Source organism: Pundamilia nyererei, unplaced genomic scaffold (genome assembly GCF_000239375.1).
Source record: "Pundamilia nyererei isolate P.nyererei 1_Seehausen unplaced genomic scaffold, PunNye1.0 scaffold00038, whole genome shotgun sequence".
NCBI lineage: Eukaryota > Metazoa > Chordata > Actinopteri > Cichliformes > Cichlidae > Pundamilia > Pundamilia nyererei.
The window spans coordinates 260638-273835 of record NW_005187439.1 but is presented as its reverse complement, the minus strand read 5'-3'; the positions used below and the strand labels follow the sequence as shown (position 1 = coordinate 273835).

Here is a 13198-nt window from a genome sequence, read left to right as displayed (position 1 = left end):
GCAAAGTGTGGAAGACAACCTGACAGGACACGCAGGACTTTTCTGTGAGCAACGGCCGCTCAGTCAGACACGCTGATGACGGGAACACTGCGGGGACTCTCAGAAACAAACAGCAAACAAAACGTATTCTGAAAAACTGCAAAGATCGCAACGTGTTTATATTCAAAGAGGTGACCCAATTAATAACCAGGGTTACTAACATTTTAATTTGTTGTTAAAAGTGTGTGTCCCAGAGTTTTCTGTTTTTTAAAGCTGGTAATTACTGAACAGTTGCATCTTTTCTTTTTCCTGTCCAATCCTGTCAAGCACTTTACTGACGAGTGTATTTTTAACCAAGCAAACACTTTTCTGACATCAGCCATTAAATGAAAAAACTTTGCTCCGGCATTGTTAACCAGTCTGTCCCCAGTGAAGATGACAGAGGCGTGACGCAGCCCTCGTCCCATTTCAAAGTTTTCATTCATTGTGTGGTTGAACTGTAGGCTGGTTTCTATTGTTTAGGTGAACGTATGTAGCCAATGAGCATACGCATAAAGAGGGAAGTTTTCCTCTGTATTTGGAACCACAACGATCGCCCCCTGGTGTCTGATCGAAAGAATGCAGGTTGAAGGCGTCTCCATGTTGGCTTCGGCCCAAGTTGAGCACCTGCAGACATCCAATAGGGACATCCACTCCCAGTGACATCAGAAAGAGCCATGCGTGGAGACCATGGACTGAATTACAGCATTTAGAGCAAAAGGACAAAACAAGAAAAAACACAAGAGTCCAATTTGAACTCACATATTTTAATCTGAAGCTACAATCACAGTATGTCCCTGTTTTTTATTTACTAAACAACACCCCGGCTTTTTCCTGTGTCACAGAAGTCTTACAGAGAGCTTTAAGCTCCATAATCAATACAAAACTTCTGCTTCCTGCAGCAACCGTTTGTTTTTGAGCCAATGAAACAACACGGAGCTGAGTGATGTTGTCAGCCTGTCAGTGACCAAGGAAATGAACTCTGGCTGCTACATGACATGAAACAGCACTCGCTCTGAAAAGGTCACCTCCTGGGTTTCAGGTACCCATTTGTTTCAGGTTTAATAAATCCAAAAGAGCGAGAGGCCCTGCCGACATCTCGGGAATGAGTGCGGCCCGAGTGTGTGTGTGTGTGTGTGTGTGTGTGTTCTTAACTCTTTTTGTATGTGAGTGTAAAGAAATCTGATCTGAAAGCAGGTAAAGCCCATTTTATACACGACACAAAGAAACTTACTAACACCAATCTCCCCGCCGTTTGTTTCCCCGCCTGTTACTGCGGGGGTGCGCGAGGAGGGGAACGCCCGAAACGACAGACTTTATACGCAGTAACTCACGTTGGCGTACAGTAGAGTGTAGACCGAAGCAAGAAAAATCTATAGAATATCATCTAGAAAGATAGTAATGGATTTCTAACTTAATGGGCTTACACAGGTCTATCGATTAGCAGGATTAACATCTGCAATAGCTCAACAATCTGATTTGCATTTAAATGACTGCACGCCGCGCTGACACCAATATAACAAAAACAGACAAACGTACAGTCAGGCGGGCGAGGTCTAAAAACAGAGTCGGAGGAGGTGGAGGGAAAGTTGCTGACAGCTCGCAAACTTTGGGCTCTCGTGAATTTTGAAAAAGTCTACACAAGGACAAAAAAGAAAGAACATAAACACCGACGGACCGGGCGCGCGGCTGTCTCCCGTAAGACCGAAACCGCCATAACTCTTTTCGGGCAGCTCATCTGAGCCTCCTCGGATAGATCTTAGCGAGGAAGCGGGGCGGGTGTTTGCGGTTTGTGTGTGTCTATATGGAGTGATGAGGGGTGGGGGTAGCGCGAGGTGAGATGTTGGGAGGGCAGCGAAGTGGGGTGGGAGTTTGATGGACTGCACTGTCACCTCCCGCTCGGCGATTTACGGCGGCGGGGCTGCTGACGAGCGCGGGGCAGTAAACAGGCCGGCCGGGGGCGTATTTCACACAGAGCTGGCTTTTATGAAGAACACCGGGACGGCTCTACCCACAGCTCCGCCCGGACCGCCGTGACGGATGGAGAAAGACGCATGACAAGCTTCATCATTGTTTGTAAATCTTAACTGTTCCCGCTCACTAACTCCAGAAGGCAATTTTGCGGAGACAGCGGGGCCTACGAAGGGGGAGGGCGAAGAGGGGTGGAGGAAGAAGAGGAGGAGGCAAGGAGGGGAGGGGAAAGGACAACGTGGCACTCCTGAAGGTTATTTGGATCTCTGTATTTGGCCAAATGATTAGCCTTATCCTGGGAGGGAGATAAATCTGACAGGGTGCTGCTTGGCTGCCAGGTGGAAGGGAGGGCAGCGAGGCTCCCCGCTCACAGTCATTTCCTCCTCATCGACTGATCCCGAGATGCACCAGATGCACGTTCAGTCACAGCAAAGCCGTTTCTGAAATGCAGACCTGAAACCAGGACGTATAACCCAGACTGTGTCTCTATCAAAAGCTAAAAATGACTGTTTGACTTTAGCTCAGTGAAAATGTCCAATTTCAAAGAGGCGTCGTCAAAGTGTTCAGTTTATTCAGTAAACAGTCCAAAATCAATATGTGAATGGAAGAAAATTAACCTCAACTATTTATTTAGAAATGTAAAAACGAATTGATTACTTATTAACCTTAAACTGAGTCATTTTTTCAGTTTTTCTTGCTGGATTGCTGCTGGTTACTGCATGAAGCAAAACAAGTTATTTTAGGTCAATTATTGGACTTTCTGTCTTATAAGTAACACATTTTCTGATTAATGATTAATCGACTGCTGTTATAATAATTAAAGTTCTTGTCCAAAAGTTATCTTTAGGAAAAGAGTGGATTTCATTGATTACACTGAATATTTCTGTTTAAATACGACGACAGTAATGCTGTGACCGTTAGCTGAGACTAAGCTCACGGTACAAACGATGATGTCATTCTTAACAGGCTGGTCCATGATGAAGCGATCTGATCTGCAGTAAAAATACATTTCACCCTGTTTCTGTTGTGCATCCCTCTAAAGAAAAACAAGTTATGAACCCGACCATCCATTTTCCTAAGTGCTTGTCAGAAAGCAGGAGCCTATTTCAGCTGCTGTGGAGCGAGAGGGGGGGGGGGGTCGCTGGTCTGTTTCAGGGGTAGCACACGAGTCACACCTGTGACCAGTTCAGAACCACTAAGTTTAACGTGTCTTTGGACTGTGGGAGGAAGAAGGGAACTGTAGAAGAGTGAGCAGACATACAAGTCTGTAAAGGTCTCGGCCGGGCGGTGGATTTGGAATCAGGACCTTCCTGATGTGAGGCCACAGTAGTAACCGCTGCACCCCCGTGCACCTGAAGGGATGAACCAGAACCATGGCTGTGAACCGAGGTCCAAACCAAACTGTCACAGGACACAGATGTTTTCTCTTCCTCATCATTTGAACTCCAAATGAGCAAAACTCCAAATCAGAAACATGATTTTACACCAAAACAACAAAGAAAACCAGCAGTCACCTCATCTAGCATCACATCTCTTTATTACGAGCCTTTATTTCCAGTCTAACGACGGCCAACTTCACTTCCATCAACATCAAGTTTTCATGTTTTCATGTGCAGATAAAAAACATTTTTTATCTGCCACTTCCTGAGCCTCTGATGATGGAGTTGTGTATAAAAGTGTTTATAATCCTGAAACGGTTGATGCAGTTGTTGAAGCCAAGCTGAAAGTGTTCACTTCTTGGCAGTTTCAGTTGACATGCACACAGAGCCAAAGCTACAAAAATGGTCATTGTCCAAAAACTTGCTGATAAGATGTGAACGAGCCTCAGCAGACATCAAGGCCGCGGCCTGACACATGCACGCTGCCGTTTACAGGAGCACAGGAGTGATCTAACAGCCGACATATTAAACGCAGCCTTGTCTGCAGAAACACGCTTTATCTTCCAGCTCTGGGAGACACGGCGCACACCCACACACCAAGTTTGGTTGTGTCTGAACTAAGCAAGCATGATGACAATAAGCTGAGTCAAGGAAAAACATTCTCCTCCCTTTTAAACGCTTAGTTATTCCTTCTGAGAACCACATTATCAGAGCCTGTGCAGCAGTAGCTGCAGTATTAGCCCACAGCAGACCCCACTCACCCCACCGATGGAAGCAGATATCCTTCATCCTTCTTCCTGTTAGTGAGTCTGTTCCTGTGTTTTTATTATAATGTGCCATCATCTGATTAACAGCAAACACGTGTCAAGTGTTTCAACATCCAATATTCCCTAATTGGAATTCTGCCGGGTGGATGGGAGTGAACATTTTGAAAACACTGGTTTTTGTACCTGATGAAGGTCGGCTGAAGTGAAACATGATTTAATAAAATATGAGAAACGAGACAGCGTGGGGAGGTTCTCGGTTGATCTTTACTGTAGCACTGATTTTACCTTTTTACAATAAAATGAAGATCTAAACAAGCAAACGATAACATCTGATGGAGACTAATTTATTAGTCAATAGTCTGGGCTAGCAACCTTCTTTCCTCGCATGCTAACCAACAGTTTAACGCAAAAACAGCACTTCAGATGAGTGTTTTATGTCCCTGATGTGTTGGAGGAGAACAGGTACCTGGGCTGAGATCAGCAGGCTCTGTTTCCTGTGGCAGCTCAGATGCTTCAAGCAAAATCACATTTGTAAGAGAGTAGTGCAGATGTCACCAGGACGAACACTTAAAATCCTGAAAACGCCATGAATGTTGTTTCTGTTCTGTAGTGTTTGTACTGAGGTGAAGGGACAAGTGTTCAAGTCTGTCCTTACAGCTGAATCAGAAGAAGGAAGTGCACAAGCACAGGAAAAACGACACAGCTCAAAGACCTGCATCCAGAATTCGTGCTGCATGAGTTCATGATCCCCTGAGATGCACATTTTTGTGTGAGACAGCACAGTGTGGATGTGGAATCAATCAAAATGTTTGCAGCAGCTAACATTAAACACATAAAGTAACTGTAACGTTAGCAGTGTACTCACAGTCTCTGTCATTTCAAATAAACCATCAACCTTCGTGTCAGTGTTAAATGACAGCTCTTCTTTGCACTGCGCTCTGCTCTGTGCCTCCCTCTGCTATACTGAGCCACTTTAATGTCTTTGGGGATCTGCTGTGCTGTTTTTATTACATTCAGTAAGCCACCAAGGCCGTTTCTGTATCTTTAAAAACACATAAGCTCATTTAATTTCTAAAGTTTAGAAGCTAAAGATTCGATTAATTAAAAAAAACGTCTCCAGGTATATTTGCAAGTACACGCTTCCTGATGAGAGAAACCACAGTAAAGGTGAAAGAACCGACTGAGGCAGGCTGATCCTCTGCCTCTAACTGCGGGGCCACCCACAGAGAGCGTTGTTATCTTGTAATGGAGCATGGCGATTCACAGCAGGGGGCTGACGTGGGACCCCCACAGGAAAAGGACAGGTGAAAGTCATAAACAAATACAGACACAAGGAGAGACGTGGGGGTCTTTAGGTTTGCGATGCTGGTGGTGTCAGCGCTCCGATTCATTGAAAGAAGGATATTTATGTTGTACTGTTGATGCGCTTCCCCTATATCCTTTATATATGAGCAATAACATACAATACAACCTTCATCTTTAGTTCCTTAAAAATAAAACAAACCCAGTTTTTAGATGTAAGCATGAAGGGAACTGAGTGTCATATTCACAGTGTTAAAAATCTCTGCAACCAAGATGCGTCTATGACTCATTTTCATTCATTTCCTATCATTAGTTATTATTAATCTCTGGCTCTCCTCCTCTGCGTGCCTTATGTCTCCCTTTCCTTCACACCAGCTGTCTTCCTGTTAAAAGTGAGTTTTTCCTTCTCACTGTTGCCAAGTGCAAGAAAGGAAAAATGGATTATCCTGTGCCAAAGAGTGCCAGAAATAGTTAAAAGAAAACTTGAGTTTCATTTAAGGCTTTATAGAACTGAATCTCTGCAATGTGCAAAGGTTTATAAGAGGCAAACACACGAGGAAAGAGGAAAAAGAGATTTTTTATGCTAATTGCTACAGAATTTATGTAACCTACAGGTTTATGATTCTACATATATCAGAGGATCACAAAAATGAGGCAGGTGTGGATTAGAACAGCCCACATCTGTACAGGTAACAGGTGTGAAAGAAAACGGCGATAATCATGAAACAGATACAGAAGACGAGTCTGAGTTTTAACACTGACGCAGCTCCATCACAGGAACTCAGAGAGACACCTTCTGTCAGGGTGTGTGGAGACAAAGACTGAGCACTCAACGCAACAACAGCACCAACAATCACAAAACAAACGACACAAAAGGCAGACACTTCAAATTAAAACAGGAACAAAAACAGTCCGAGATCCTTCGAGGGCACAGAAACTACAACAAATAATAAAAATCATAACACAAAATCAAGACATCAAACCCTACAATGACAAAAAACAAACACAGAGAAGTTATCGCATTTATTAACCCAGACCTCAAGAACTGCATCAAACCCTCAATGCCTCAGTCAAACCAGCCTTTGCACTCCTACTGTGCTCATGCAAATGTGAACCTCTGCATGCTGCAGTCCTCTATTACTAACAAGTTTATCTGAGAGTTGTTAAGATTATGTCCTGTGCTCTCTGAACACATTTAAATCTAATAACGACGTCCACTGCAGAGCCAGAATCCTGATCTGAAGCTTATCCTGCCTGAAAACCATCAAACAGCAAATCCTTTAAATGTCCTTAATTTCCATTTGGCCTTATTAGTCGAGCAGCCTCCCTCTATCTCTTCTGCTTTATGCTGGATCTTCTCTCTTATCATGCACTTACATGCAGTCTTCACAAATTCCAAAAACACTGTGCTGAACATGTGAAGCAACACACACACAATCTGATGAGCCCACATTCACAGGCATGAGAAAGGCACAAAATCCAAGCCACCTCCGTCAGCAGCTACGTTAAGAAGAGATCAGCGTCTGAGATTGGCAAGTGCCAGAAATCGAGAGCTGCAGAGATCAGGGGATCAAATCTACTTCATCTTTAAACATGCCAAAAAGAAACAGAGCAGTACTGTTTTTAACTTTGTAGCTTCAGAAACGCTCGGGTCAGACCTGCTTTCACAGAACTGCATCAGAAGCAGGAAGTAAAAAAGTTTAGTCAAAGTAAAAAGTGCATTTTATGGCGCTCTGGATTCGAGTGCAATCCTCCCTTCCATGTACTGTTGATAAAGTCTGGGTAAAGGTTTATGGAGCCTGAGAAGTGTGTTGTTGTGTGTCACTCACAGGCTGCCATGGTCTCAGAGCAGCTGTTATTGCTGTCATCCAGGCTAAAGAAGGGTGGCACACAGGTGGTGGAGCCCAGGCCCTGAGTCAGGTAGGTGGCTGCTGGGTAGTAGGAGTGCATGCGGTACTGAGACGACACGTTGTGGCTGGGCAGGCGGCCATCGCCATGAGGCATCTGCTTTATGCAAGTAAAACACAAAGACAGACACTTTTAGATTGAAAACATACAAACACTGCATGCTGTGGATAAACAGCAAAGCTCCAGAAAGTGGAGGCCTGGAGGTCCTCCTTAATCCACCAAAGATCTGAATTAAGGTCAGTCTTCATATTTAGGAGCTGACCCATGGGTGAAGGTGTGGTATGAGGATTAAATAGTTCGTGATAAAAGTTCATGTTGGGGTCCCCGCTGGGCAGAAACAAAACCATCATATGACAAGATGACGACAGAAACAACACGAGACTAGAAACAAAATGTTTTAATTATCGGATATTAAATATGATATTAAATATATATTTTTTGCCTCCAGACAAACAAAACCTAAACAGATCTGTAACATTTGTTGTGTGCAGTTATTTATCTACTTGTTTACTCTTGGATCAGCTGGTTGTTGGTTCCAAACATGTTTGTTGCTATTGGGGAAGTTGCAGAGCGCCCTCTGGTGGACAAACTATACAACATCACTCATAACAGAGTTGAAGGGTGTTTCTGTCGCTTCTTTTTAATTGTGTGTTATAAATGCAATAATGACAGATTAGCAAACAGCTAAAATTAACATCAGTCTACATTTGGTTTTGCTCACAACAAAAATGTCCTGATCTTAAATGCTCACACTGAAATCTTAGCTGCACACAAGGGGATTTCTTTCTGAGGTGTTTGAATAGTTTCCGTCTGAGCTGATATCTTGGTAGCTACATGATGAATTAAAAAACTGAGCTTAAAGACATGCTGATAAAAACTGGAGATTTTCATGGGAACTGTTCAAAAGAACAAAGAACTGTTCTGGCTTTAAAAAGTCTTTCCTGTGACTTTTGCTCTGTGAGTCAAACACCAGCCGTTGGTTCAACAGAGGCTATACGCCTTACTGGGGTCACATGATCTTAAGATCTGCACTTTAAATAAAGGTTTTATATAAAATACAGTTTATTTCCTGCAGCTCTGTGAGGTTACAGTGGTTTACACTGGCTTTATGACTTTCATCAGAACATCAGAGCCCGCTAACACCGCCACTGGATATATTTATAATACAATATAAACGCCGCTGTTGTGTGAGTCCACTCTCAGATTCTGACTGTAAAATCCTTCATCTCATACATCAGATTTTCACAGGCAACACTTTAACAACTCAGAGTGACAGAAAGAAATACAGCCGTAAAATAATATATGACAGAAAATTAGCAGTGTGTGATTTCACAGGCCTGCAGCTTGTTCTCAAAATGGGCAGCAACACCCAGAGCTGGCTTTCCTCAGTCCTCTGAAAACTTTAAAACGAGCTGTCTACTCAGCAGCAAGGCCGCCTCGCTGAGGGTTTTCAATTTCATTTTTATGGAATTTGATTTCTGTCAGGCTGTAATACGTCACCCGTATTGTCCACACCATCGGTTCTGCGACAGCTTTATAAACTGTTATTTAAGCTACACTCGGCTCCTGTATTAGGCCGTGAAAAATACAATACAGATTGGAACTGGAGTCTTGAAAGTGCACCGCGCTGATGGTTAAGCGGGACACACCGAGCACCAAACAAAACTGTCAAAGTTGCTCGCCGAGGCTGAGTTTTTCCAGACGTTTACATCCAGAGGCGGCGAGCACATCCCCGGGTTCAGCACGATGCCACAGTGTGTAGCTAACTGTCCACATCATCTGACCTGTCATCAAGTCAGGTGATAGTTTGTGCCACTTTGTAAAAAGCAGGACTTTAAATTAGCTCAGTGTTGGTGTTCTCACACAAAGAGACAAATGGTGTTCAAACATATTTCCCCACAGATGATTAATAAACCTTCGACAGCAGCTGGATCCACCAGCCACCAATCAGGCTTTCACAAAGCTGTGGGGGGTTATGGAGCGATAAATGGGAAGCTGAAGCTGGAAGCAACACCAACGAAGAAGTAAAGTCCGGAGAAATGATCACAAACAGGTTCAAAATGTGTCGGTTAAAATAATGAAAGCAGCTCAAAACACCCAGATGATAACAGCTGCCTGGGATGTCCTTCAGACACGCGACCATAATCAGGCTGGTTATTCACACCGACCACGTGGTTATGCCCAGAGGAATCTGAATACCTCTGCTTTATCAGATTATTTCCAGTTTACTGTGTTTTTCTGTGAACAGTGTAGGTTTTCATTTCAAATGTTTATGATTATGTGCTATAAATAAACTGTGTGCGTCCTCGTCAGTCCAAGTGCAGCTTCACCCTAACACGCTCACCTAAAGCATCAAACTTTGGAAACAGAAACAAAAACATGTCCTTCAGTGATAAGAGTTGAATTAAGTCACACAGTCAAGCTTAACTTTAATTCCAGGCTGATCAGCTGATCGCAGTGCCAGCTGATACCCTTCTACTATCTTACTGATGAATCTAATAAAGTGTCCTATTAACCTGCAGTAACGTCTCCACGGCTGCCTTCACTCATGCTGGTTTGCAGCCCGCTATCATTCTCACTGGTGCTCGCTCAGGTCTGTGCAGAGGTCGCGCTGCTGTTTCTGAATCTTTTCCACATGCACACATGAAACTTTTTTTTTTTTGCAGTAATTTAACCCGTTATTGTACTAAATTCAGTAACGCCATTACAGGTACAAATATGCTGCTGTTTGCATTGCAAATCTTTAATGATCTGCATGAAGGATGAGCAGGAAAAATCAAAGGCGCCTTTTTTTCTGCACACTTGTGCCTGAATCAGCCGACTCCAGTTCAAGTGGAGGGAAGGAAGCTGGATGGTGTAGTGGTAAGACTACACACCTTTGGAACGGGAGTCACAAGCTTGATTCCCACCTGGTATCCAGTAAGGGTCCTGACTAGACCCCCCACGCAAAAAAACCCCAAAACCCCCGCAGCTATGTCTGCAGCCTGGCTGCAGCTTGGACACAAGAATTTCACTACATGTTGTACTCTGTATAAAGGTGTTTGTTTGTTAAAGGAAAGGAGACATGGGCATGACACTGGAACAATTCACAGTCAGGGTTCTCAAAGCGTGGTCTGCAGGCCAGCAGCAGCCCTCAGTAACAGTCTGCAGGCCTGTAAGCGAATGAAGAAACTGCTGCTCAGTTTTTAGTGCAAAGCGCAGTTTAACATCAAAGCAGCATTTCTTTAAAATATTACGAGTTCTGTGGTCAAGACTAAAGTATAACAAGGGCCACTGCTACAAACTGGACGTGCACATGTGTCTCATTATCAGCCTGTCGGGTCAGGCGTGCAGCATCGGCTCTCCTGTGGTCCTGCTTCAGCATGTGTGCAGTTTTTGCCTTATTTGCACTCAGTCTGGAGAACACCTGGATGTACCAACCAAAGCGATTTAAACAAGGCACATGTCAGACAGCACTGATATTAATATTGAAATAAATGGCGAGTGAAGAGAAAGCCACCATTATCACCATGACATCAGTAACAACTTGTGCCAAACGTGTAAGACGGCCGTACGCTGCGGTTTGCTCACAGACCTACAGTGCCTCCTCTGAACCACCCAGATAAGTTGCTGAGCCCTTAAGGAGGGGCTTCCTTACCTCCCTGCGAGGGCCTGTCTTCTTATCTGGCACCATCTCCTGTCTGGAAGCTCTACACTACCCTTATATTATCACCATCCACCTGCATGACAGCCAAGCATCACTGAGTGCACAGGAGAAAAGGAGGAGGCAGATGGCCTTCCACTGATAAAGACCACATTGTTTCCTCTGGTGTTACAGTGGGAAGAGCTCAGGACCTGCGCATCACTTTATTATGACGCATTAGCTTAATGATTTTAAGGGAAATGCATATTTCACCTCAGTCATGAGTGAGGCGTTAAGAAGTGCCAACAAAACATAAAAACAGAACAGACGAAAACAAACTGGCAAAAAGCAGATGCAGAAATATAAAAAATAACAAAGTTTGACTTGAAACTTGTTGTTCGTAACTTTCATGGATAGAATTTCCAGGCGCAGCAAAGTGTGGCCGGCGGTTTCTGGCTTGGTGGCCTCGGGATCACCTCTGTGCTTTGTGCCGATCTTCTGGCTTTATCAGGAAGTGACCTCTCGCTTAAACTGGAGGGTTTGCAGCCAAGCGTGAAGCAGCTGGGAAGAAAAGTCAGAGGCCACAAAATGGTGTGTTTGGGAGGAGTTCAAGTATCTCTGGGTCGGGTTCACTAGTGGGTGGAGAGAGGAGCAGGAGTCAGCGGGGATCTGAACGCTGTACCCATCTTTACGGTGAAGAGAGCTGAGCGTGAAATCAAAGCTGTCGATTTACTGCTCCGTCTACGTTCCCGCCCTCGCCTACGGTCGTAGATGCAAGCAGTGGTACCAAACAAACATTTGTGGTTGTTTGTTTCTTTTGTACACTCGAACACTACAGTGACCCTCAATGAGACGACACTGCCAGCAGGGGCCCACAGCTCATTTAAGTGTGAACCCTGTTCCATCCAGCAGTAGTTGTAGTTCTGAGAGGGACTCAGAGTAAAGCTGCTACTCTTCTATAAGGACACCAGATGAGGTGGTTTGGGCATCGTAGGAATCATAGTCCTACCAGTAGGAGACCACAGGAAGACCTCGGGCACACTGGTCAGATTATGTTTCTCAGCCAGCTTGGTGACACCTCAGCGCTCGAGGAGGTCCCTGCTTAGACTGCTGCCTCTCAGATCAGCAGCAGAATATGGATGCATGGCTGAAAACCAGTGTTTAAATTAAAATATGTATGTGAGCCACCAAGATTATTCTGACCGTGAGCCCACGACTACAGCAACAAGGTGAACTGCACAGATTTTTTTCCTGTTACACACTTTGTCAGGAGTTTCCTGCCTCACAGTGAAGAAACCATTTATTTCTTAGTTCTGGAAGTTTCATAGTAGATCCATCCACAGTTAATGATGATTCGCCTTTGCCATCACCTCTGTCAGCATCAACAGATTTATAGATGTGCATAGTGTCGTTTATGCACTCACAATGAGATGTTGTATTTATAAAGGGACACCTTGAGAAAAACCCCAACGAATGAAAAGTTAAAGGCTGTTGGGCTTGCATTGACTCAGGCGTGCTCTCTGCATCGTGCAGAAACAGGACAGCGATAACTGCTTTGCATCAAATATGGAGACAAAATCTAAAGTGAGCAACTCAAGGACTCGCTTCAGTTTGGGATACTAAAATCTGAATGCAGCTCACTGAACTGGAGGTTTAGGACGGGTAAAGGAGACACAACAGTTTCCTTCTTTCTTTCTCTTTAACCAAATGTTAAAATCAGGCAATGAACTATTTCATCCCACCTTTCTACTTACAGATATTATTTATTGAGTGTTTGCTGCTCTAAAACTCATCTTCATTAAATCAGCTCCTCGTGCAAATACAAAAAAATCTGCCTCTGATATTGAATAACCACAGCACGTAGCCCTCTCAACCTGACAACTTCACTGAAAATATCATAAATCACAAAAGCGGATGGCCAAATTATGCTAAAGAGCGCTAACTGATTAGCATTAATGTGCTGGCTTTCTCCCTCGGGCGCTGAGGCATAGCGGTGTGTTCCTCTGCCGACAGACAATACCATTAACCTTTGCAATTCAGGCTCTGCTGTGCGCGGGCAGGATCGCGGAGGCAGTGACCCCAAAAGTAGACGTTGCTACTGGGGCAACTGAGAGAGAAGGAGGGGGCGGAGAGAGGGGAACAAATGTTCTTCATAAAAACACAAACGCAGGAGAGTTATAGATCTAATCTGCTCCATGCATAAGCTTACTGTGTGTGTGTGTGTGTGTGTG

General features: G+C 44.2%; 1 protein-coding gene across 1 annotated transcript in view; it reads right to left on the bottom strand.

Annotated features, from left to right (window-relative positions):
• The window catches only part of dmrt1 (doublesex and mab-3 related transcription factor 1), a 33523-nt gene that overhangs the window by 12075 nt on the left and 8250 nt on the right, over nt 1-13198 (bottom strand). Inside the window, exon 3 of the mRNA XM_013910193.1 lies at nt 7267-7441. Within this exon, the coding sequence (XP_013765647.1) occupies nt 7267-7441 (175 nt within the window). The remainder of the gene's footprint in view (nt 1-7266; nt 7442-13198) is intronic.